General features: G+C 52.0%; 1 protein-coding gene, 1 long non-coding RNA gene and 1 pseudogene across 3 annotated transcripts in view; all 3 read right to left on the bottom strand.

Annotated features, from left to right (window-relative positions):
• Nucleotides 1-25,358, bottom strand: part of LOC101724224 (uncharacterized) — a 128,312-nt gene that overhangs the window by 65,442 nt on the left and 37,512 nt on the right. The gene's annotated exons all lie outside the window — the stretch shown is intronic.
• Nucleotides 21-3,126, bottom strand: LOC147821539 (uncharacterized). The gene is made up of 2 exons (XM_087199908.1): nt 2,487-3,126; nt 21-1,656 (listed from the first exon to the last, which is right to left on the bottom strand). Exon 2 carries the CDS (start codon nt 1,061-1,063, stop codon nt 146-148), a length of 918 nt encoding a protein of 305 aa, XP_087056034.1. The 5' UTR covers nt 1,064-1,656; nt 2,487-3,126; the 3' UTR covers nt 21-145.
• LOC101706293 (tyrosine-protein phosphatase non-receptor type 2 pseudogene) lies at nt 13,572-25,056 on the bottom strand (annotated as a pseudogene). The gene is made up of 2 exons (XR_015446858.1): nt 24,976-25,056; nt 13,572-14,561 (listed from the first exon to the last, which is right to left on the bottom strand). The product of XR_015446858.1 is annotated as a tyrosine-protein phosphatase non-receptor type 2 pseudogene (transcript).

The following is a 25,358-nucleotide window of genomic DNA, read 5'->3' as shown; positions in this document are numbered from 1 at the left end:
CCGTGCCCGCCACCGCCTCCCGCAAGGGCCATCTTCCGCTCCCCCCATCCCGTCCCCCAGGCGGCACGCGCCCTGACAGAACCGTGTCTCTGCTGTGGCTCCCCTGTCTTGGGGCACTTAGGTACCCTCTCAGCTCTCAGGGGACCTAGGTGCGCCTGGACCCCGAGCGCGGAGCGCGGGCCGGGCGTGGGGAGTCTGGGGGCAGGCACAGCCCTTCCAAGGCGCTGGTGGATCCCAGTGGCGGCCGCTGAGCGACGCCCTGGGTTCCCTGGCACCCGTAGAGTGGCCCGGGGAGAGTTGCCCGCGTGAGGATCTTGGCGGGTGGGCCGTGGGCCGTCCCGTGTGCATGTCCCTGCCCAGCGTGCCCTGCCCCTTCTTCCAGAGTCGCGCCGCCGGGCTGGGGTAACCGACAGGTGTTGCCAGGGACGCCATGAGGTGGGGCCGGGGGCTGGCGGCGTGCCAGGCCGGGGAGCCCGGGTCGGGTCGGCTCGGCTGATAGCCCCCACCCCCGCCACCCCCCCCCGCGATCCAGGGGCCCGGGGTCGGGGGTGGGGGGTGTGGGGGACATGGGAAGGGCTCCCCGCCAGGTTGTGGATGTGAGAGGAGGGCCCCGGAGCTGAGAGCTCAGCCCCAGAGCTGACCAGCGGGGTGAGCCGGGCCGCCACGTTGGAGGCCCAGTGGACAGCACTGCGGTTGGCTTGGCATTTCGAGTTTTTTCCTCCGCGAAGGGCGGAGGGAGCGCGCCTGGGGCCAGGGCACCTTGGCATTCCTGGTGCAATACCGCCATCAAGAGGAACTGGTTCGCGACTGCCGCCGCCACTTGCTTGGCCCTGGCAGGGGAGGAGCGGCTCGCAAGGAATCGTGGGTAAAGGCAGGACAGGAGCTGGTGGCCCGCGGGGGTGCCCTGGGCCCTCCGGAGGCTGCAGGGCAGTCCCCGTGGAGGCGACCCGGGGCCCCCGGTTCCGCGGAAACTCCAGAGGCCGGCCGGCCGGCCACGGAGACAGGGCTGATGGCCAGGCAGGCTGGCGGGTACCACACCAGGAGGCTGGCCCGTGGCGGCCATGCCTGGGAGGGATCGGCGACCGACCGGGCTAGGTTCCCCAAGGAGAGAGCTTCCAGGCCTCCCTTCGCCTCTGGGAATGTGTGCGCCTGGCCACCGGCCCTTTGCCTTCTGCCCCCAGACACCTTCTCCCCTCTCGGAGAGGGAGAGGACTTGCCCCCCACCCCCACCCTCACCCTCACCCTCACCCCACCCCGGTGCCAACCCGGAAAGGCTCCCTGGTCCAGGCTAACACCAGCACCATCGCCGCCCCCTCCCACACCCCCACGCCCCCACAGACTGCACACACATCCAGCGGACCACTCATCGGCCGAGAGGAGGAGATGCTCAGGGCTCCCTGGTGGCTCCGGTGGTGGCCCGCAGATGGCCCACCAACCAACAGGCCAAGTGCACAGACAGCTGCGGCTTTGGGTCTAGGTCCGGGTCCCAGTCAGGGGCTTTGGGTCTGGGTTTGTGGATGCGGTGCACGCAGGCCTCCTCTCCAGGGCTGCTCACATGGACGGGTGAGTGTGTAGTGCTGGGCAGAGCCCGGGAGGAGGACGCGGCTCTCCTTGGATTGAGGTAGTGAGCGTGGTTGCAGCGGGAGGCCTGGGCGGCTGAAAGGTGGCCCGAGATGGCATGGTGTGGCGGGTGACCCGTCCTTGCCCTGCCCTGAGGGACGACGACGACGACGACGACGACGAACCCTGCCCTCCCCACCCCCCAGGACGCCAGCAACCACCTGGGCACCCGCACCCGGTCCCACCCGCACCACCACCCAAGCCCCAGGCTTTTCTTCAGGCCTCCCTCACCCGGGCCACATCCTCGCCCAGGTGACAGTGTTGACCACTGCCTCCCAGTCCTTTTCCCCTCTGGGCCCCATAGGCCACCCCTGCAGGCCTGTGGGCCCCCCACCCCCACCAAAGAGAGGGACCCTGCCGAGCTTTGGATTGAGGTGCCAGGCCTCTGGTCTGTGACTAGGAGCGGAAGAGCGGGCTGCTCAGCCACAAGGGCAGCACCGGAGAAGGTGTAGTTTTCACCAGGGCTGGCTGGGACTTTTCTCTCTCTGTTTGACTTTCTCCGTCTCTCCCTGCCGGCCTGCTGCCCAACACCGCCCCGCCCCCCCCCCCCTTTCTCTGCCCATCTTGCCCTCTTTCTCTGTCTCTCTGACCCCCCGAGTAGAAGGAAGCCACAAAGTTGTAGGAGGAACCCCGAGGCCACGAGCCCTCAGAAGGCAGTCAGCACAGGCTGGGCGGCCAGATGCCAAGGTGGCAGGGCGCGAGAGATAGGTGTCCCTGATGGCAAGTGGTGTCGGGAGACACCAAGTTGGCATCCTTAGAGTCGGCGTGTGAGGCCCGAAGCCTTTGGCTGGCTTTCCTAGTGCCTCGAAGGGCTGGAGGCTCGTGGGCCCGGGTAGGCCGAAGGGCATCTCCGGAAGGGAGCTTACCGAAGGACCCTCTGCAGGCATCAGGCTGGTTGTCCCTTCCCTCGGACGTTTAGAAGAGAAGAAAGCCACGTCCCTCCATGTGCAGGTGCGTTGGGTGCCGGCGGCCCGGACAGGGGGAGAAAGTGGATTCCCTTGCTGCCCGGGCCCAGCACCCCGGCGGGGGAGCGGGACGACTCGGGCACCCATTCCAAGAGGGAACTAACGGGTCCTAGCCTTTCCTTTCCAGGTGGCAGCTTGGGACCTAGAATTAGAGGTGAGGCCCTGGGTGCTGGGGTGGCTCAGGCCTCGGTGTGGGAAACGTGGGGCCAGGCGCCTTTGGGGCTCCTCTCGATGCCTCTGGGAGGATCTGTTCCCTCCGGTCAGAGCCTTCTCGCCCGAGTGTGCCGTGGCACACGCGACGCGAGCGATCGTGGGTTCCATGGGGGACCTGGAGTTGTGGGGGAGCAGAGAGACGGAGAAAGGCCAGTGGGGGAAGAGAAAGGCAAGCGAGCCAGGTCAAGGGCCTGGGGTGGGGTGGCGACTGGGACGGGGCCCGTGAGGGCCACAGACAGATGGACTGGAAGGGTGGCTGGGTAGACAGAGGGACGGACGGACTGGCAGGCTGGCCCGGGCCACGTCACCCTGTGCGTCGGGTCGGGGGCCGGGTCGCGTGGCAGTCGCGGAACCTTCCTCTTGGGACCCCGCCCCACCCCGCACTCTTCCTGTGGGCCCAGGCTCCCCCCCCCCCGCCACCCCCGGGAAGTCCCCGGGCCTTGCCCTCTCCTGTGGGTCTGTGTGTTCTGACTGTGTGCTGGGAATCCCAGCGGGACAGTGGAGGGACCAGCCCCAGAAGGAGAGGCGGGTGGGCGAGCCAGGGTGGGACTGTGGGATGCTGCCCTTTCTTCTGGATTCCTGTCTGACACCCTCGCCCCCACCGTGTCGCTCTGGTTGTCCCCAGCGCCTGCAACGGTGGTTCCCCTCTGTTTGTGGGGCGTGTCGTAGGGGTTCCATGCCCCCGGAGGTCACCGGGCCGCGGGCACCGGGTGCGGGTTTGGCCCTGGTGAACCCGCAGGCCTGGAAAGGTGCCCTCGGGGTCGGGGCGCGTGGGCCGTGCCGGCCCTGGGTTCCCTGAGTCCTGGGGTATGGGCGGGTGGGGGTGAGGCTGGGGTGGGAGGCGCCACCCGCCCCTCCCGGGGTCGGGCACCTCAGGGAGACTTGAGGGAGAGGCAGAGGCCCTGTCCGGATGTGGGTGGCCCCTGGCCCCCGGCCCCCCGTTCGGCTGGCACCCACCCGGCTGCCCTCTCCCGTCGGGAACTGTGGTCGTCAGACCCCTGGAGATGGCCCCGCTCAGTCCTCTGAGTCCTCTCCCAACGCTGGCCAGTGGCCCACGCTGCGCGAGGCCTCGGCGTGAGCGGGCCCTGCCAGTGTCCCGGGAGAATGGCCAAGTCAGGATATTTCCGAGCGGGCAGTGTCGGCCCCGGCTCAGGTTGTCCCTTAGCTCCGCCCTCACCCCCCCACCCCCCCACCCGTGCCCGCCACCGCCTCCCGCAAGGGCCATCTTCCGCTCCCCCCATCCCGTCCCCCAGGCGGCACGCGCCCTGACAGAACCGTGTCTCTGCTGTGGCTCCCCTGTCTTGGGGCACTTAGGTACCCTCTCAGCTCTCAGGGGACCTAGGTGCGCCTGGACCCCGAGCGCGGAGCGCGGGCCGGGCGTGGGGAGTCTGGGGGCAGGCACAGCCCTTCCAAGGCGCTGGTGGATCCCAGTGGCGGCCGCTGAGCGACGCCCTGGGTTCCCTGGCACCCGTAGAGTGGCCCGGGGAGAGTTGCCCGCGTGAGGATCTTGGCGGGTGGGCCGTGGGCCGTCCCGTGTGCATGTCCCTGCCCAGCGTGCCCTGCCCCTTCTTCCAGAGTCGCGCCGCCGGGCTGGGGTAACCGACAGGTGTTGCCAGGGACGCCATGAGGTGGGGCCGGGGGCTGGCGGCGTGCCAGGCCGGGGAGCCCGGGTCGGGTCGGCTCGGCTGATAGCCCCCACCCCCGCCACCCCCCCCGCGATCCAGGGGCCCGGGGTCGGGGGTGGGGGGTGTGGGGGACATGGGAAGGGCTCCCCGCCAGGTTGTGGATGTGAGAGGAGGGCCCCGGAGCTGAGAGCTCAGCCCCAGAGCTGACCAGCGGGGTGAGCCGGGCCGCCACGTTGGAGGCCCAGTGGACAGCACTGCGGTTGGCTTGGCATTTCGAGTTTTTTCCTCCGCGAAGGGCGGAGGGAGCGCGCCTGGGGCCAGGGCACCTTGGCATTCCTGGTGCAATACCGCCATCAAGAGGAACTGGTTCGCGACTGCCGCCGCCACTTGCTTGGCCCTGGCAGGGGAGGAGCGGCTCGCAAGGAATCGTGGGTAAAGGCAGGACAGGAGCTGGTGGCCCGCGGGGGTGCCCTGGGCCCTCCGGAGGCTGCAGGGCAGTCCCCGTGGAGGCGACCCGGGGACCCCGGTTCCGCGGAAACTCCAGAGGCCGGCCGGCCGGCCACGGAGACAGGGCTGATGGCCAGGCAGGCTGGCGGGTACCACACCAGGAGGCTGGCCCGTGGCGGCCATGCCTGGGAGGGATCGGCGACCGACCGGGCTAGGTTCCCCAAGGAGAGAGCTTCCAGGCCTCCCTTCGCCTCTGGGAATGTGTGCGCCTGGCCACCGGCCCTTTGCCTTCTGCCCCCAGACACCTTCTCCCCTCTCGGAGAGGGAGAGGACTTGCCCCCCACCCCCACCCTCACCCTCACCCTCACCCCACCCCGGTGCCAACCCGGAAAGGCTCCCTGGTCCAGGCTAACACCAGCACCATCGCCGCCCCCTCCCACACCCCCACGCCCCCACAGACTGCACACACATCCAGCGGACCACTCATCGGCCGAGAGGAGGAGATGCTCAGGGCTCCCTGGTGGCTCCGGTGGTGGCCCGCAGATGGCCCACCAACCAACAGGCCAAGTGCACAGACAGCTGCGGCTTTGGGTCTAGGTCCGGGTCCCAGTCAGGGGCTTTGGGTCTGGGTTTGTGGATGCGGTGCACGCAGGCCTCCTCTCCAGGGCTGCTCACATGGATGGGTGAGTGTGTAGTGCTGGGCAGAGCCCGGGAGGAGGACGCGGCTCTCCTTGGATTGAGGTAGTGAGCGTGGTTGCAGCGGGAGGCCTGGGCGGCTGAAAGGTGGCCCGAGATGGCATGGTGTGGCGGGTGACCCGTCCTTGCCCTGCCCTGAGGGACGACGACGACGACGACGACGACGAACCCTGCCCTCCCCACCCCCCAGGACGCCAGCAACCACCTGGGCACCCGCACCCGGTCCCACCCGCACCACCACCCAAGCCCCAGGCTTTTCTTCAGGCCTCCCTCACCCGGGCCACATCCTCGCCCAGGTGACAGTGTTGACCACTGCCTCCCAGTCCTTTTCCCCTCTGGGCCCCATAGGCCACCCCTGCAGGCCTGTGGGCCCCCCACCCCCACCAAAGAGAGGGACCCTGCCGAGCTTTGGATTGAGGTGCCAGGCCTCTGGTCTGTGACTAGGAGCGGAAGAGCGGGCTGCTCAGCCACAAGGGCAGCACCGGAGAAGGTGTAGTTTTCACCAGGGCTGGCTGGGACTTTTCTCTCTCTGTTTGACTTTCTCCGTCTCTCCCTGCCGGCCTGCTGCCCAACACCGCCCCGCCCCCCCCCCTTTCTCTGCCCATCTTGCCCTCTTTCTCTGTCTCTCTGACCCCCCGAGTAGAAGGAAGCCACAAAGTTGTAGGAGGAACCCCGAGGCCACGAGCCCTCAGAAGGCAGTCAGCACAGGCTGGGCGGCCAGATGCCAAGGTGGCAGGGCGCGAGAGATAGGTGTCCCTGATGGCAAGTGGTGTCGGGAGACACCAAGTTGGCATCCTTAGAGTCGGCGTGTGAGGCCCGAAGCCTTTGGCTGGCTTTCCTAGTGCCTCGAAGGGCTGGAGGCTCGTGGGCCCGGGTAGGCCGAAGGGCATCTCCGGAAGGGAGCTTACCGAAGGACCCTCTGCAGGCATCAGGCTGGTTGTCCCTTCCCTCGGACGTTTAGAAGAGAAGAAAGCCACGTCCCTCCATGTGCAGGTGCGTTGGGTGCCGGCGGCCCGGACAGGGGGAGAAAGTGGATTCCCTTGCTGCCCGGGCCCAGCACCCCGGCGGGGGAGCGGGACGACTCGGGCACCCATTCCAAGAGGGAACTAACGGGTCCTAGCCTTTCCTTTCCAGGTGGCAGCTTGGGACCTAGAATTAGAGGTGAGGCCCTGGGTGCTGGGGTGGCTCAGGCCTCGGTGTGGGAAACGTGGGGCCAGGCGCCTTTGGGGCTCCTCTCGATGCCTCTGGGAGGATCTGTTCCCTCCGGTCAGAGCCTTCTCGCCCGAGTGTGCCGTGGCACACGCGACGCGAGCGATCGTGGGTTCCATGGGGGACCTGGAGTTGTGGGGGAGCAGAGAGACGGAGAAAGGCCAGTGGGGGAAGAGAAAGGCAAGCGAGCCAGGTCAAGGGCCTGGGGTGGGGTGGCGACTGGGACGGGGCCCGTGAGGGCCACAGACAGATGGACTGGAAGGGTGGCTGGGTAGACAGAGGGACGGACGGACTGGCAGGCTGGCCCGGGCCACGTCACCCTGTGCGTGGGGTCGGGGGCCGGGTCGCGTGGCAGTCGCGGAACCTTCCTCTTGGGACCCCGCCCCACCCCGCACTCTTCCTGTGGGCCCAGGCTCCCCCCCCCCCGCCACCCCCGGGAAGTCCCCGGGCCTTGCCCTCTCCTGTGGGTCTGTGTGTTCTGACTGTGTGCTGGGAATCCCAGCGGGACAGTGGAGGGACCAGCCCCAGAAGGAGAGGCGGGCGGGCGAGCCAGGGTGGGACTGTGGGATGCTGCCCTTTCTTCTGGATTCCTGTCTGACACCCTCGCCCCCACCGTGTTGCTCTGGTTGTCCCCAGCGCCTGCAACGGTGGTTCCCCTCTGTTTGTGGGGCGTGTCGTAGGGGTTCCATGCCCCCGGAGGTCACCGGGCCGCGGGCACCGGGTGCGGGTTTGGCCCTGGTGAACCCGCAGGCCTGGAAAGGTGCCCTCGGGGTCGGGGCGCGTGGGCCGTGCCGGCCCTGGGTTCCCTGAGTCCTGGGGTATGGGCGGGTGGGGGTGAGGCTGGGGTGGGAGGCGCCACCCGCCCCTCCCGGGGTCGGGCACCTCAGGGAGACTTGAGGGAGAGGCAGAGGCCCTGTCCGGATGTGGGTGGCCCCTGGCCCCCGGCCCCCCGTTCGGCTGGCACCCACCCGGCTGCCCTCTCCCGTCGGGAACTGTGGTCGTCAGACCCCTGGAGATGGCCCCGCTCAGTCCTCTGAGTCCTCTCCCAACGCTGGCCAGTGGCCCACGCTGCGCGAGGCCTCGGCGTGAGCGGGCCCTGCCAGTGTCCCGGGAGAATGGCCAAGTCAGGATATTTCCGAGCGGGCAGTGTCGGCCCCGGCTCAGGTTGTCCCTTAGCTCCGCCCTCACCCCCCCACCCCCCCACCCGTGCCCGCCACCGCCTCCCGCAAGGGCCATCTTCCGCTCCCCCCATCCCGTCCCCCAGGCGGCACGCGCCCTGACAGAACCGTGTCTCTGCTGTGGCTCCCCTGTCTTGGGGCACTTAGGTACCCTCTCAGCTCTCAGGGGACCTAGGTGCGCCTGGACCCCGAGCGCGGAGCGCGGGCCGGGCGTGGGGAGTCTGGGGGCAGGCACAGCCCTTCCAAGGCGCTGGTGGATCCCAGTGGCGGCCGCTGAGCGACGCCCTGGGTTCCCTGGCACCCGTAGAGTGGCCCGGGGAGAGTTGCCCGCGTGAGGATCTTGGCGGGTGGGCCGTGGGCCGTCCCGTGTGCATGTCCCTGCCCAGCGTGCCCTGCCCCTTCTTCCAGAGTCGCGCCGCCGGGCTGGGGTAACCGACAGGTGTTGCCAGGGACGCCATGAGGTGGGGCCGGGGGCTGGCGGCGTGCCAGGCCGGGGAGCCCGGGTCGGGTCGGCTCGGCTGATAGCCCCCACCCCCGCCACCCCCCCGCGATCCAGGGGCCCGGGGTCGGGGGTGGGGGGTGTGGGGGACATGGGAAGGGCTCCCCGCCAGGTTGTGGATGTGAGAGGAGGGCCCCGGAGCTGAGAGCTCAGCCCCAGAGCTGACCAGCGGGGTGAGCCGGGCCGCCACGTTGGAGGCCCAGTGGACAGCACTGCGGTTGGCTTGGCATTTCGAGTTTTTTCCTCCGCGAAGGGCGGAGGGAGCGCGCCTGGGGCCAGGGCACCTTGGCATTCCTGGTGCAATACCGCCATCAAGAGGAACTGGTTCGCGACTGCCGCCGCCACTTGCTTGGCCCTGGCAGGGGAGGAGCGGCTCGCAAGGAATCGTGGGTAAAGGCAGGACAGGAGCTGGTGGCCCGCGGGGGTGCCCTGGGCCCTCCGGAGGCTGCAGGGCAGTCCCCGTGGAGGCGACCCGGGGACCCCGGTTCCGCGGAAACTCCAGAGGCCGGCCGGCCGGCCACGGAGACAGGGCTGATGGCCAGGCAGGCTGGCGGGTACCACACCAGGAGGCTGGCCCGTGGCGGCCATGCCTGGGAGGGATCGGCGACCGACCGGGCTAGGTTCCCCAAGGAGAGAGCTTCCAGGCCTCCCTTCGCCTCTGGGAATGTGTGCGCCTGGCCACCGGCCCTTTGCCTTCTGCCCCCAGACACCTTCTCCCCTCTCGGAGAGGGAGAGGACTTGCCCCCCACCCCCACCCTCACCCTCACCCTCACCCCACCCCGGTGCCAACCCGGAAAGGCTCCCTGGTCCAGGCTAACACCAGCACCATCGCCGCCCCCTCCCACACCCCCACGCCCCCACAGACTGCACACACATCCAGCGGACCACTCATCGGCCGAGAGGAGGAGATGCTCAGGGCTCCCTGGTGGCTCCGGTGGTGGCCCGCAGATGGCCCACCAACCAACAGGCCAAGTGCACAGACAGCTGCGGCTTTGGGTCTAGGTCCGGGTCCCAGTCAGGGGCTTTGGGTCTGGGTTTGTGGATGCGGTGCACGCAGGCCTCCTCTCCAGGGCTGCTCACATGGATGGGTGAGTGTGTAGTGCTGGGCAGAGCCCGGGAGGAGGACGCGGCTCTCCTTGGATTGAGGTAGTGAGCGTGGTTGCAGCGGGAGGCCTGGGCGGCTGAAAGGTGGCCCGAGATGGCATGGTGTGGCGGGTGACCCGTCCTTGCCCTGCCCTGAGGGACGACGACGACGACGACGACGACGACGAACCCTGCCCTCCCCACCCCCCAGGACGCCAGCAACCACCTGGGCACCCGCACCCGGTCCCACCCGCACCACCACCCAAGCCCCAGGCTTTTCTTCAGGCCTCCCTCACCCGGGCCACATCCTCGCCCAGGTGACAGTGTTGACCACTGCCTCCCAGTCCTTTTCCCCTCTGGGCCCCATAGGCCACCCCTGCAGGCCTGTGGGCCCCCCACCCCCACCAAAGAGAGGGACCCTGCCGAGCTTTGGATTGAGGTGCCAGGCCTCTGGTCTGTGACTAGGAGCGGAAGAGCGGGCTGCTCAGCCACAAGGGCAGCACCGGAGAAGGTGTAGTTTTCACCAGGGCTGGCTGGGACTTTTCTCTCTCTGTTTGACTTTCTCCGTCTCTCCCTGCCCCAGTGTACTTGTGATTTTTGTGGTGTGTGTGTGTGTGTGTGTGTGTTTGTGTCTGTCTTTCTCTTTTTCTACCACTCATTTCCTCTGTCTTTTTTGTCTGTCTTTCTCCTTGAATGGCCTATTGCCACTATATCATAGTTGGAACACATGTATTTAGTTAAATTTTCTTGAACTGAAGGGACTTTTCAAGGTAGAATGGAAATTTCTCGCAAGTGTTCAAAACTTGCTAGGTTGTGTATTTAAGTGATAAGCACCCAGGATGGCTTGAAGCCTACACGGGAATTCCTTTTTCTTTACCTGTGGTTAATTAGAATGGATACAATGTTTCGAGTGATTATAGTATAAACAAAATGAGAACTCACTCAGTCTGTGAAACATATACTCACATTTGTATATTCATCCACCCATGTAGAAATACATGCATGTTTTTCATTCTTTATCCCACCATGTTAATGTAGTAAAATTTAAATATTTCCTTTACTATTTGCGAGGCAGGTATTGAATGTAAGCCTCTGCTTTAATGCTCAGTGTTAGCACCTTTAACTATCAAGACCCTAGGAGCTCCTCCCATAATTTATAGGTAGGTTATGAATGAATACATTGGCTGAATCAGGGGTCCCAAAGCCTAAAATAGCCAATGAAGGTGTAACAACTTTCAAATCAAGAGTCGCTTTCTTGCCATATAATAAAAGAGGGCCAGAACAAAAGTCCTGGAGCACTGGCTCTGTGCTCCCCACCTTTCTCTGAGAAGGTAGGTATGTATTTCCTCACTTCTTTCCTCTTTACAATAAAGTGATTTTGTTAGTCTTTCTAAACTTGTATCTCTAATTTTTTAATTGATATAAGGTTTACAATCTGTCGATTAAAATCTAGCCTCACCAGTAGTGACATTATGAGAACATTAGGCTTTGGGGGGAGGGGAATCTATATACAAACCATAATAGATCTCGTAGCAGGTGAGGTGCATTTTGTCTGTAATCTTGGGCCAAACTTCCCCTACACAGTACTAGTAACACAACCACCAACACTACCATCATCATGGTCACCTCAACCCATCCTCTAGCCTAGCCTGTCGTGAGTCTTCCCTCAGCCAACTGTAAACTAGTCTAAATTGACCCTCTTGGCAGCTGCCTTTTCATACTTTTCTGGGTCAGTTAGCCCACTGGAGGTTGTTGGGCCTCCACCTCCTGAACTGAAGGACCCAGGCCAAACCATGGTTCCTTTTTCCATGTATCTGCTCCCTTATCAGTAGTGGACATATAGACTGGGGAAATTATCAGAATACTGGAGATTGTGTGGTTTTCACATGGATGGGCAGCTTTACCCACTCCCCTGCTCCAGTAATGGAAGGAAGCCAGGAAAGTCCTAAGGCTGACGGCCAGTCTGGGTGGTTTTTGCCATTCAGGAAGCTCACTCTACAGTCTGGTCTCAGCTATTCCTCAGACTTCTCTGAGGCTTTTCCCACCAAGGTGTTCAGGCCTTATTGAAGTTTCCATTTGGCCTCTTACCCTTTTTATTTTTAGTTTGGCCCTGGCTGGTTGCCTGAATGTGTTGTTCTTTATAGCTGAGTGAGCTGCAATGTTGGCGTTCTAATGGGCAGAGGTAGTGGTTTTATCCTCAGCCAAGAGCAGATGGTGCCGACCTGTAGAAGGATAGGCTGAATTCCTGGTACAGTACTGCTATCAAGAGAAAAATGTTTATAGGCCCTTTCAGGAATCCCTTGCACTTCTCTGGCGGAGTGGCTTGCAAGGAATTGTGTGTTAACAGGAGACAGAAGATGAATAGGGAGTTTTGAGCTCTTAAGGAAACAGAAGGGAAACCCATGCAGAAAATATAAGATGCCTGGGATTAACTAAAAATTACAAGTTGAGAGGTTAAGCAGAGACATCCCCAAGGTAGGTGAAGCCAGGAGTCCTTGGTGGACTGAGCTGCAGATCCCTCCCAGGCATGGCCACCACCAGACCTCAGAGTAGTATGCACTTCTCATGTGGCATCCGCCAGTCAGCCTGGAAGTCAGCCCTGGCACCACAGCCTGCTTCTGGTGGTTCCGTGAACCTGAGGACCAGGTCGCCTCTACAGGGGCTAATGCCTCCCGAGAGCCCTGAACAGGACTTCCTGAACTGCATACACCCACTCTGATGCCAACCCCTAGATCCCGACCCAAACTAGCAGTTGTGCATTTCATCCCTTGGTTTGAAGAATATCTCAAGGCTACCACCAGAGCTGTCAATGCGGCCTCCATCATGGCAGCTCACCCAGTGCTGGGCAAAGCCTTCATTCTCAATTGTTACATCTACAACCTTTAGTTCCCTGTCCTACATCCCAGTGGGTTGCGTCTCAGGAGGGTCCTCCTTTTCCTGGCCAGAGAATCAAATGGAAGGGTCTCCCTGTCAAAATACTCACCCACTCCTCTTTCCAGCTTTACATTATCCTTAGTTACCCCTCTCATTGCTTGCAGATTGGTGGGAGACCTGTGGCTAAAATGGACACTGGGCATGGACTTTCATCCACAGCTACCCACTGTCCACTGGCATATGTCCTAGGTTGTATATTCTCTTGGGACACTGAAAGGTTCTCGTGATGCTAGGGCCTTGGACAATGATTTCCTCAGGTCCCTGTTGTGAGCCGAGTGTGTGGAGAAATGGCCGTGAGTTGCTCACTCCGGCCTGTGCTGGGCCTCCTGTGCACACAGGTCATAGGAAAGACACATGACTGATTGCTTTGCCTAGGGCCTAGAATGCTTTACAGCTTCTTCAGGGCAGTGAAAGGGCTGATTAATTTTGTGTTCTAGGATGTCCTCCATCCTCAGGAGGGAAGTGAATAGTTTGGTGTAAGTGCAATTCCTGACTTCAGGCTTCAATTTCTGTTTCTTTTCCTTCATTTTTTTTTTTTTTTGTACTGGGAATTGAACTCAGGATCTTGCACTTGCCAGGCAGGTGTGGCACCACTGAGCTAAATCCCCAAACCTCTTTTCCTTAATTCTTCAGTGCACAAGTGAGAAGAGTCATGTTTTACACCAAGGACAGTCTCCTGGTTGTACTTCAACAGTTGTGAATTACTCTGCCACTCCTCCTAGAATTTTTTTCTATTTAATAAAAATATCTAATGCTGCCAGAAAGTATAAAAATACAGTAGGAATGGCAGTACAATACAAAGTACTCTTGCCTCATTTATTTCTTTTACATCTTTCTATACAACACACAGGCATAAAAAAACCCGTGTAACAATGCAGCAAAGTCTAGGTTCTGGAGTCTTCTGGTGGTTGGCGCTCCTTGTCCTTGATGTAAAGTTTACTCTGTAAACAGACAACTATGAGGCAATCAAGGGCTAGTGAACCTCACTTCAGCTCTGGAGTGGGCTTTGGTCTTGCTCTGCACATCAGTGGTTCAAAATTTATAACTGTAGAATATTTGCAAGACATTAATATTTAGGTGTCAATCTTGGCTTTTTTCTTTTTCATTTGGTCTCTAGCTTCTGCTTCATGTGCTGCACCTTCTGAGCCATAGTCACCTTTCTGTCTTCTCGAATATGTTTCCATAGAACATTCTCACTGCTGTTCTCCACAGACAGTGTCCTGTATCTTGGAGGACAGTCCTGTACACCAGTTAATGGGCAGCATCTCTTAGGACCTATTCTGTTCCCACTGTACTATTCATTCATGACTCTGTTTGGCAAATGACCCAATGCAGGAAATAAGTCTTCCTTAGAAAGCTCTTTCCACCATTTCTGTATATTTGAATCTCCCTTTATATATTTTGCTCCTTCTATTATGACCATGTAAGAGAATCTGAGTTGATCTAGAGTCTGAATAAGTCCAGTTAGATATTTTCACATATTCAGTAACCTTTGTTTAATGTTAATATCATCTCCTTTTTCCATCAGTACATGACTGGTGTCCAGCAGAGAGAAGGTACTGGAGCACCCAATGCTTGCACTGCACTAAATGCCTGGGGGCCCATGGTAAATGTCCAAGGAACCAGACTATCACTTTAAAGAAGAAATTGAGAAATGAAGCTGGTGATTCAGGGACTCCAAAATCTGGCCAGGTAGTCTAATGAAAGTGAGGTGATTGTTCTGGTTTCACTACTATTGATATTTTTCTACTTGTGTATAACTTCATGTCTTCCGACAGGAGCTTCACTCTGAATCTTGTTTCTTTAAACACCATCTTCCAGCTATCTGTTGGCCAGTACTGTGTACATTTAACTGATTCTTCCTCATCACTTGGTTTAGGGTGACAATTGCTTTGGATTTTTGCTGCCAAACCATGAGCCAGAAATGGCAACAGGTATGAACACATAATTGTGTTGGACCAGCAGGTGGATGGTGAGGACCTCGGCCATGTGGAGCCCTGCTCCATCCCTGTGCCCACCACCCAGCGACCAGCTTAGCTGTGCAGGTGCCTGCGCACCCCCCACCCCCACCTCTAGCTTCTAGGCTGTGCCACTACCTGGTTCCACACTACAGAGGCACTACAGAGGCACAGGGGGACATGAAAGCCATTGACCTGAGCTCCAGAAGATACAGCAGAAGTGAAAAACAGAAAGAGGGCCTCTCTCAGGCTCCTTGATGAAAATTGAAGCCCACTGGAAAAGTGATGAGAATCTCTGCAATAAAGGCACACCAGACCATCATGCTTGGTAAGTTGGAGGGATCATCACCTCCCATTGGAACCTGGACTATCTTCAGGGAAAGGGCAGCTGGAACCTGCAGTAGAACCTTGCAGAGTTCAACTCTACAGGAGGACAGGGAGCTCACCTTGGGACTTGCAGCCAGAAATCTGCCTGAATCTCATGGGTCTGTGACTGGCTGGCTGAGACTCATTGACTTATAGCTGCACACTGCTACCCATGTTGTCTATTGTGACAGCAGAGACATACCCTGAAGGAGGCCCTTCATTTTTATTTTTCATTTGTTATTTTCAAAAAAAATTTTTTTGCTCTTATTTTTAATTTTTAATTTTTTTCTACTCTTCAAATTTTTATTTTTCTCTTCTTTTTTTTCTTTTCTCTTTTCTTTCTCTCTCTCTCTCACTTGTTCTCTTGCTGTCCCACATTGTTCTTCATCTACCATTTTGTTCCTGTTTTGGCCCTAATTTTGATTTCTTCATTATTTTTCTTTTCTTCTCTTTTTTCTTCTCTTGATTGTCATTAGTTTTAAAGGAAGGTAAATACAGTTTCTAGCCTCCCTATTGCTGTTAGGTTGTTCTGTTCTCATCTTTGTTCTTTCAATCTGTCTTTACCTCTTGTCTTCAACAGTTTCTTAGAGTTTGTGTGATCATCCTTTGTCCTCTGGCCTCATTGCTAACCTTTCGCTATCCTTCTACCTATCTATCCCTCCCTCTCCAACTCCTTCTAACTCCCTGTCCCAAAGAATAAAGTTGCTATATTGAAGAGTTTATTCACTATGAACATATGTTGGGCTGGTCCTTGATTTTGATTTAATTCACACAGTTAAAGGTGATAGATTAATGCCTACCACAAATTCTCATTTTCTAAGCTGTGCTTGATGGTATGGTGTTGCTTATTGTATCACGTGGGCTAAGGTGTTGTGATTGATCTAATCAGTTGTCCTTCCTGGTATAATGAAAATGAGATAGCCTCAGTCATTAGAGAATCAAAATCTAAACACCAGCTATATCTGGAAGACACCTGAGAAGCAATCATTCCATAAGTGTTCTAACTACAAGCAAGAAAGATACTTACAATAAGCAATTTCGAAGTATCAACCCAGGAATTAAACCAAGGACAGTACCAAAAAACAAAAATGAGAAGACATTTAAGCAAGGCACAAACTCAGACTTCCACCCACAAAAGCCAAATTCTGGGGGAAAAGAGGTGGAAAACTCTGAAAATCAACCACCTAGACACCCTGAACTGACAGGAGAGGAAGTAACAAAACAGATGAATGAGGCTCTAGAAAAATTCAAAGCAGAAATAATCAGAGATGGTGAGCAGAGTGAAAGACACGATTAGAGGATCTAGAACAGAAACAGATAAAAAAATAGATGACCTCAGAAACATGTGGAAGCAATGAATGCCCAGCATAAGAAAAAAATGGAAAACATGACCACCCAACATAAGAACAAAATGGAATCCATGAAACAGATTCAAACAGATATCCAGGAAATTAAAAACTCCATTGAAAGTAGGCACAGCCGATTAAGGGAATGTGAAGATAGAATATCAGATATAAAAGACAGGATTGCAGTTAGTGACCATGAAAACAGAGATTTCTTAAAAATACTAAGGGACCATGAGAAATCAGTCTAGCAGTTGCTCAATGATGCAAAGAAGAATAACATAAGACTGATAAGAGTCCACAAAAAAGCAGGAGAAAGTACAATTGACATAAAAAAACTGTTCACAGAAGTAATAGTGGAAAACTTCCCAGACAGAGGTAGAGAATTGGACATACAGATAAGTGAGGCATATAGAACTCCAACTAGCCATGATCAAAAAAAAAAAACTCCATCTAGACATATAATAGCCAAGATCCCACAAACCCAACAGAAGAACAAAATCCTATAAGCAATTAGAGAAAAGAAACAAATCACCTACAAAGGAAAGCCCATCAGAATCACAGCAGACTTCTCAACACAAACTCTCAACTCAAAGAGAGCCTGGAGTGAAGTATTTCAAGCCCTTAAAGAAAATAACTTCCAACCTAGACTGTTGTGTCCTACAAAATTATCTTTCAAAATCGATGGGGGAAGTTAGATACTTCCACGACAAGGAACACCTCAGAAGTTTCACGAAAACCAAACCAGCACACCAAACAATTCTAAAAATTATCCTAGAAAAAAACAATGAAGGTCACAACTCCATGAGGCCCAACAGAGGGGAACTACCAGGCAAGGAAAGGAACTAAAGGAAAAGGGGGGAAAAAATAAAAAATAAAAGAGCCAACAAAAGCAAAACATGACAAGGATGTGTCAATAACTATCAGTAATAACCATCAATGTTAATAGCCTCAATTCACCAGTCAAAAGAAATAGACTGGCAGAATGGATTAAGAAGCAAAATCAAACAATATGCTATATACAAGAAACACACCTAACTCAAAAAGTAATTCATAGACTGAAAGAAAAAGGATGGAAAACAGTTCTCCACATGACAGGAACCTGGAAAAAAGCAGGGGTAGCAATCTTATTTGCAGACAAAGTAGATTTCAAACCAAAACTAATTAAGAGAGACAAAGATGGTCACTACATCCTTGTGAAGGGAACAATCCAAGAGGAAGAGATGACAGTCCTAAATATATATGCACCATATACGAATGTCCCCAACTATACAAAACATATATTAATGCACATGAAAAACCAAATAAGCACTAATATAATTATAGTGGGGCACCTCAATACCCTACTATCACAAATAGAAAGATCATCTAGACAAAAAATCAACAAAATTCTAAAACTGAACCAAGCTATTGAACAAATGGACTTAATAGATGTTTACAGAGTGTTCCACCCCACAAAATCAGAATACACATTCTTTTTGGCTGCACAAGGCTCACTCTCCAGAATAGACTACATGCTAGCTCATAGGACATGTCTAAGTAAATGTAAAAGAATTGAAGTTACCCCCTGTATATCATCAGACCATTGTGCAATAAAATTGGAGATCATTAGCATAAGGAACTGCAAAACCCCCACAAACACATAGAAATTGAATAACATCCTCCTGAACAACCAATGGGTCACAGAGGAAATAAAAGAAGAAATTAGTTTCTACAAGTAAATGATAATGCCAGTACAACATACAGGAATCTATGGGACACAATGAAAGCAGTTCTATGTGGGAAATTCATAGCAATGAATGCCCATATTAGGGAAACAGAGAGAGCTCAAATAAACAATGTAATGCTGAACCTCAAGCTCCTAGAAAAAAAAGCATGACAAACCCAAAGCTCATACAAGAGAGGAAATTATAAAGATCAGAGGAGAAATCAATGCAATAGAGACTAAGGGAATGATACAAACAATCAAATAATCAAAGAGTTGGTTTTTCAAAAGAATAAATAAAATTGATAAACCTTTAGCCAACCTTATCTAAAAAAGGAAAGAAAAGGCTCAAATCCATGCAACTAAGAAGGAAAGAGGTGAAGTCACAAAAGACCCAGCAGAAATCCAGAGAATCATCAATACCTACTTTGAAAACCTGTATTCTAATAAAATGGAAAACACAGAAGAAATGGGCAGATTCCTACTTACATACAAATTGCCAAAGTTAAATGAAGAAGATATACAAATTCTAAACACCCCAATTACAATGAGTGAAATTGAAAATGTAATAAAAAAATTTACCAACAAAGAAGAGCCCAGGTCCTAATGGCTTCACTCCTGAATTCTATAAGACACTTAAAGAAGAACTACAGCCATTACTCTTTAAACTCATCAAGGAAATTGAAAGGGAAGCAAGGCTTCCAAATTCATTCCTGGAAGCAAGTGTTACTTTCATTCCAAAACCAGGGAAAGACCCAACACAAAAAAGAGAACTTCAGGCCAATCTCCCCCATGAACATAGATGCAAAAATCCTCAACAAGATACTGGCAAACGGAATACAGAGGGTCATCAAGAAGATCATACACCCTGACCAAGTCAGATTTATCCCAGGGATACAAGGATGGTTCAACATATGTAAATCAATAAATTTTATTAGCTCTATATTAACAGAGCCAAGGACAAAAAGCATATGATCATTTCAATAGATACAGAAAAAGCATTCAACAAAGCACAACACCCATTCATGATCAAAACCCTACAGAAAATCAGAATAGAAGGTTTTTATCTCAAACTCATTAAGGCTGTTTATGAAAAACCAACAGCCAACATAATAGTAAATGGTCAAAAACTGAAAACTTTCATGCTAAAATCACGAACAAGACAAGGATGCCCACTATCACCACTCCTGTTCAATATACTTCTGGAAACATTAGCCACAGCCATTAGAAAACAAAGAAATAAAAGGAATAAAGATAGGAAAGGAAGAAGTGAAACTGTCATTATTTGCTGATGATATGATACTTTATTAAGAAGCCCAAAAAAACTCCTCCAAAAGACTTCTAGACTTAATTGACAGATTCAGTAGAGTAGCTGGATACAAAGTCATCACTCATAAAACAATAGCCTTCTTATACACAAATAACAGACTTACTGAGAGAGAAATTAGGGAAACAATTCCTTTTTACAATAACATCCAAAAAACTGAAATATCTAGGAATCAATCCAACAAAGGAAGCAAAAGACCTCTACACTGCAAACTACAGCACTCTGAAAGGGAAATCAAAGAGGAGACAAGAAAATGGAAAGACATTCCTTGCTCCTGGGTAGGAAGAACCAATATAGTGAAAATGGCCATACTTCCAAAACTAGTATATATATTTAATGCAATGCCTATTGAAATTCCAACAATATACTTCACAGAACTAGAGAAAACAATCCAAAACATTATTTGGAAGCAGAAGAGACCTAGAATAGCAAAAGCAATTCTAGGCAACAATGATATGGCAGGGGATATCAGAATCTCCAACTTGAAACTATACTACAAAGGTACTGTGATAAAAACAGCATGATACTGGCAAAGGAACAGACCTAAGGATCAGTGGAATAGATTAGAAGATGCAGAAACAACTCCAGACATACTCACCCACCTCATCTTTGACAAAGAAGCCAACCACCCTCATTGGAGGAAAGGTAGCCTATTGAATAAATGGTGTTGGAAAAACTGGATTTCAACCTGCCAGAGATTAAAACTAGATCCATACCTATCACCATGCAGTAAACCAAGATCAAAGTGGGTTAAAGATCTAAATATTAAGACAGAAACACTAAACTTGCTTGAAGGCAAGTTAGGTAGAATTCTTGAAGACATTGGCCTAGGAAGACTTTATGAACGAAACTTCAATAGCACAGGAACAAGCACAAAGACTCATCAACTGGGATCTCATCTTATTAAAAACTTCTGTACTGAAGAGAAACCACCAACAGAGCTAAGATACAACCTACAAATTGGGAAAAAAATTTTAGCAACTGTACCTCAGGCAAAGGACTACTATCTAGAATATATAAAGCACTGAAAAAAATCAGACCTCCCAAATTCAAAAATGGGCATCTGAAATGAACAGACATTTCTCAGACAAAGAAGTAAAAGCAGCAAATAAACATGAAAAAATGTTCAACATCACTGGTCATTCGAGAGATGCAGATGAAAACAACACTGAGATTTTACTTCACCCCAGAAAGAATGGCTGCTATCATGAAATCAACCAATAACAAATGCTGGCAGGGGTGTGGGGAGAAAGGAGCCCTTCTCCATTGTTGGTCGGAGTGCAGACTGGTGCAATCACTGTGGAAATCAGTACTGAGATACCTCAAAGAACTAGGACTAAAGGTCCCATTTGACCCAGCTATTCCCCTGCTGGGTATCTTCCCAAAAGAATTAATCATACCACGGTGATATATGTGCATCCATGTTTATAGCGGCACAGTTTGTGATAGCTAAAGCTTGGAAGCAGCCCAAGTGCCCATCAACTGGAGACTGGATGAAGAAGATGTGTTTTTTTATAAAATGGAGTACTACTCAGCCATAAAAAGTGAGAAATTAGGGACATTTATAGCTAAATGGATACATATTGAGGCCATACTCTTAAGTGAAATAAATAGGACGCACATGTGTAAATGCTGAATAGTTTCTTTGGTGTGAGAAACTGAAAGTGTAAATAAGGATTAAAATGATTAAAATGAATAATTGATAATTTGAAATAGGAAGAAAAGGTCCCAAGGTATATGATAAGTGGGAGGGGAAGGGGAAAGGAAAGAAGTCAAAGGAAAAATTATGAGAAAAAATAAAAATGGAAAGAAAATCTTTGTAAATAGGGATTGCTGGAGGGCGTGAAGGGAGTACAAGGAATGGGGAAAAAAGAAGAACCAAGATACATCGTGTACAGGTACAAGTACCCCATGACAAATGTAAACGTATTGTATACCTAAAATGTACCAATAAAAGAACTTAGGCCAAAAAACGAGACATAATTGTGTTAAAACATAACTCCTTTGTACCTCTTCCATGTCAATTAAGCTGGCATTAATATAATCATTTTTATATTTTGCAGTTTAACAAGCCTCTAGTTATCATATGGGCTCACATCTCTATTTGTATTTCTGTTTCCTGGAAACTCAGCCACTCTATGAGGATAGTCATGGGACTCATTCAGAATTTCTTGTACTCCTAGTGCTCAAGAGGCTGAGGCAGAAGGATCACCACGAATTGGAGGCCAGCCTGGGCTACATAGTGAGTTCAAGGCCAGCCAGAACTACACAGCAAGACCCAGGTACAGTGGCTGCCAGCGACACTGTGCATCCAGCTCCTCGAACTCCTGCTTGATGGTGGCGGGCATGGCACCAGAGGGTGCTGGCGCAAGCACAGCCTGCATTGCCAACAGGCTCAGGAATTTTCATAGTACAAAAATAGATGTGCATGTGATTCTGTGAAATTCTGTATTTTATCTTGGAAGGGAATGACACCTCAAGATATTGTCCTTCTTCAACCTGTCTCAGTATGTGAATATCAACTAGTGGGCCATGAAGACATACTTTATTCCGTGGGATTAAGCAAGGTATCCCCATTGCCCTATCTCCTTCAGCATAAGCACCTTCTTCTTACTAAACAACAGTGCCCCCCCGCCCCCCGTCGTTATCGAACTGATTAAGGACTACTCTGTAAGGAGCTTGGTTAACAGGCAATGAGGAGATGACAAGAGGAATATGCAGGGTTGGGAAGAGGAGTATCTCAACTCTAAGAATGGAAATGCCATAACCTGTTTCATTTCTGAGTCTGCCACAGAGAGTCTTCAAAGGTCTATTCTGTGGCAGATGTTCTCATGCGGACCCAGGACTAATTCATTTGCACCTTCCTGTGCACCTAAGTACGCTGATCTCAGTTTCCAGGGACTGATTGCAGTCCTTTAGGTGGAGCCTCATTATCTGGATAGTCTCCATTCAGCTCCAAGGATGGGGTGCCACCATTTGGCCCTCACTCAAAGGCCTTTTCTGCCAATTGTGGTTTAAACTATTGAAGTATATACCATTTCCACATTCCAGGAATCTAGCTGTTTTTGGAGTATTTTCTCCTGAAGGGATGCTGAAATACTGTTACTGAGGAAAAACTTAGATACATACTCTAGCTTCACTTTCTCCTAGTTGACTTAAAAATCACTAATTTTGGAGGGCATACAGATATATAATACACTATCAGTCTCTCACTAGTCTTTGTGTAGATAGCACCTCTGTCATGTGGGTTGAATAATAAGGGTTGCCTAGGTCAAGTTTCAGGTACTTGAGCTTGCTTTTGCTGAAAACACTGAGTCTTCACTTGGGCTTGCAGATGTCTGATGGGTGAAAGGAATGGGATGAAAAGGCTTGGCATATTTGCCTTTACAGTGTGTCTCTCTCCTTTGTTGCCATAACTTTTGCATGAATGATTTCCAGGATCAAAAATATAAGACCATGAAAGGGAGTAAAAGAGAGGACCTCAGAGTACCTAGAAGATCTGTCTATTCCTATAACAGACATGAGCATTCTTCCCTTTTATTAGCCTGGATCTCCCTCATTATTCCTTTCCTATATTTGTAACTTCTCAACTCCCTAGGGTCGTGAAGCTCTTTTGGCAGCAAAGTTCCCACTTCTCCATTTCTTGGGCACTGAATAAAGCTCTTCTCCCTCCTTCAGTTTCTTGAGTCACTGGCCTTTCAAGCAGTAGCTGCAGAATCAGACCTTTCCTCAGTTACAATATTGTAACTACTGCTGTTTTCATAGGATCAAACTGACTCTTTTTTGAAAGAAGAAGGAAGAAAACAAAGAGCACTCACCCATAACACCAGCACAAAGAGATGACCCAGGATCACAATGATCTTTCTCTCTGTGCACTGTTTATTCTAGAAATGGTTACCAGAATGTACTTCAGTCCATGTGAGACTACTAAACTGATAATCAAAAGGGGACACTATTGGCCAGGGATTTAGCTCAGTGGTTCCACCGCCTGCCTTGTAAGCGCAAGGACCCAAGTTTGATCCCTGGTATGAAAAAAACAAGGAGGGACACCACTCCACCTAGTCAACCTAGAGAGTAGGTTTAGGCTATGATATTAGCTCTCCAATCAACTATGAATTTCTGAAAAAAAGCATAGCATGAAAATCATCTCTTTATTTTTTGGAAATCTCACAAGTGTTACAGGGTGACTTTTTGTTTTGTTTATAAAAAACAAAGAGGATCTCTCATGAAAGGATCCATTGTGAAGCTAGAAAATATTTTCCCCTAAGACCTTTTTTCTTTGGGAAAGACAACCATCCCGTTGGTGTCTACCTTTGCACACACCTTCCCTCCTTTCTATAGTTGTGTGATTATGGTAGAACATACTGTATGCTGGAATATCTTTGAAACCCTGTTTCCTCTCTCCCATTTGAATGAAATAGAAGACCCTCAACTGACCAGCAGCTCCTCTGGCTCATGGATCACAGATGGGTGAATGGGAAGCAGATATCTCCACTCTTGCTATAAACAGATCTTATGCATTGACTTTCCAAGGACAAAGCCAATCATGCTAGGATATAACTATATATCTTGAACTACTTGGACGATGACTTTCAGGTGGAGAAAGACAATATACCTGCCACACACATACCCTCACCACCTCAGAACTTGAACTCTGTATGTTGCCTTACAGCCGGTTAAATTTCATAGAAAAGAAGGGTGGATGGGGCCAGGGATTTAGCTCAGTGGCACTGCGCCTGTCTCACAAGTGCAAGGTCCTGAGTTTGTTCCCAGGTACCGGGGTTAGGGGGGAAGAAGTGTGGAAATTGGAAAAGAAAAGCCTATAGCTGAGTGTCTAAATGGAAAGGGACAGGATAAACCAGTTATGCTCTTGCTTCCAGTAAGATATGGGGGGCACATTCCAAGCAGTTGTAGAAGAGGAAATGGAAAGGATTCAGCATGACTCTGAATCTGCACAAACATGCAAAGAACAGAGGAAGTGTGCTTTATGAAAGTAGAAAAATGCAAGTCTATTGAGTGTGAACCTTTTGGAGTCAGAGAGAACAAAAGTAGACACACTTCTGGGATTGCTTCCATTAGCATTGGACGTAGGAAACAAATACACAAGGAAAAGTTACATCTTGTTCCTACTGCAGGGAAGGTTGCCAGGAAGGGTAGAAGGTAGAGGGACAGCATGGGTGTGGTCACTGTTATGGCTTATATTTACATGTGCCCCCTAAAGCCTCATGTAATCATAGGTGGGTCTTTTGGGAGGTGACTGGATCATTGGTGTGTGATGCTAGATCATGAGTGTATGATACTGGATTAGTCCACTGATGGGTTTATAGCTGGGTGTGAGGTTGGGAGGGTGAGGCCTTGTGGGAAGAGGTGGGTCACTGTAGGAATGGCCAGAAGGATACACACAACCTTCTCCCTTGATGCTGCTATCCTTTCTGTCTGTCATGCCATGGACTGTTCCTCCTCTGCCACGCCCCTCTGCCATGCCACCCTACCTTGAAGCCAGCCAACGACTGAAACCACTATAAACTGTGAGCCAAAAATAAAGGTCTTCTTCTTTAACTAGTGATGTTGGGTATTTTGTCCCAGCAATGAGAAAGTAAGACAGTCACCCTATAATGTTAAGAGGTATAGCTTTGGACAGAATCTCTATCCATAGTGACATCTCTAAGGCAGTTATGGAAGGAAGGAAAAGGGGAATGTACACATACACGTGTAAACAATGTAAACAACATGTGTGTGCATGTATGAATGAATGAATAAATTTATAGGTTAATATGTGAGAAGTCGAGTGCAGAACATGATCTCACTTTCATCTGGAGCTTCTTGGAACTGGTGGTAAAACTACAGGCCCTCATCAAGATCACCTTCCTGTGTGCAACCTGGGCCATCCTTTTGACCTATGGACCCCCAAGCTGGGCAACTAAATTGAAGCATCTACCTGAGACCTCTGAGAGTGACCCAGGACAGCATCTTCTTTTCTTCTGACCTAATGTGGGCCCTGTACATTCCTGCTGTACTCACAATGTTCTACTTCCCCTTATGAAGCTGCTCCTCAGCAGGGTGAGGCTGCTGGTTGGGATCTCTATTGGCTCCCCTGGATACAGACAGAAGGTAGACAATAGCATAAGAATAAGTGAGAAAACACAGGTATCTATTCAACTTCAAGCTATCAATTAAGTTCTCCATGCAA

This window comes from Heterocephalus glaber, unplaced genomic scaffold (genome assembly GCF_053883595.1).
Source record: "Heterocephalus glaber isolate CG9 unplaced genomic scaffold, H.glaber_assembly_v1.0 deba00001732, whole genome shotgun sequence".
Taxonomy (NCBI): Eukaryota; Metazoa; Chordata; class Mammalia; order Rodentia; family Bathyergidae; genus Heterocephalus; species Heterocephalus glaber.
Note: the sequence above shows the minus strand (reverse complement) of the source record. Positions and strands in the feature narration are given on the sequence as shown.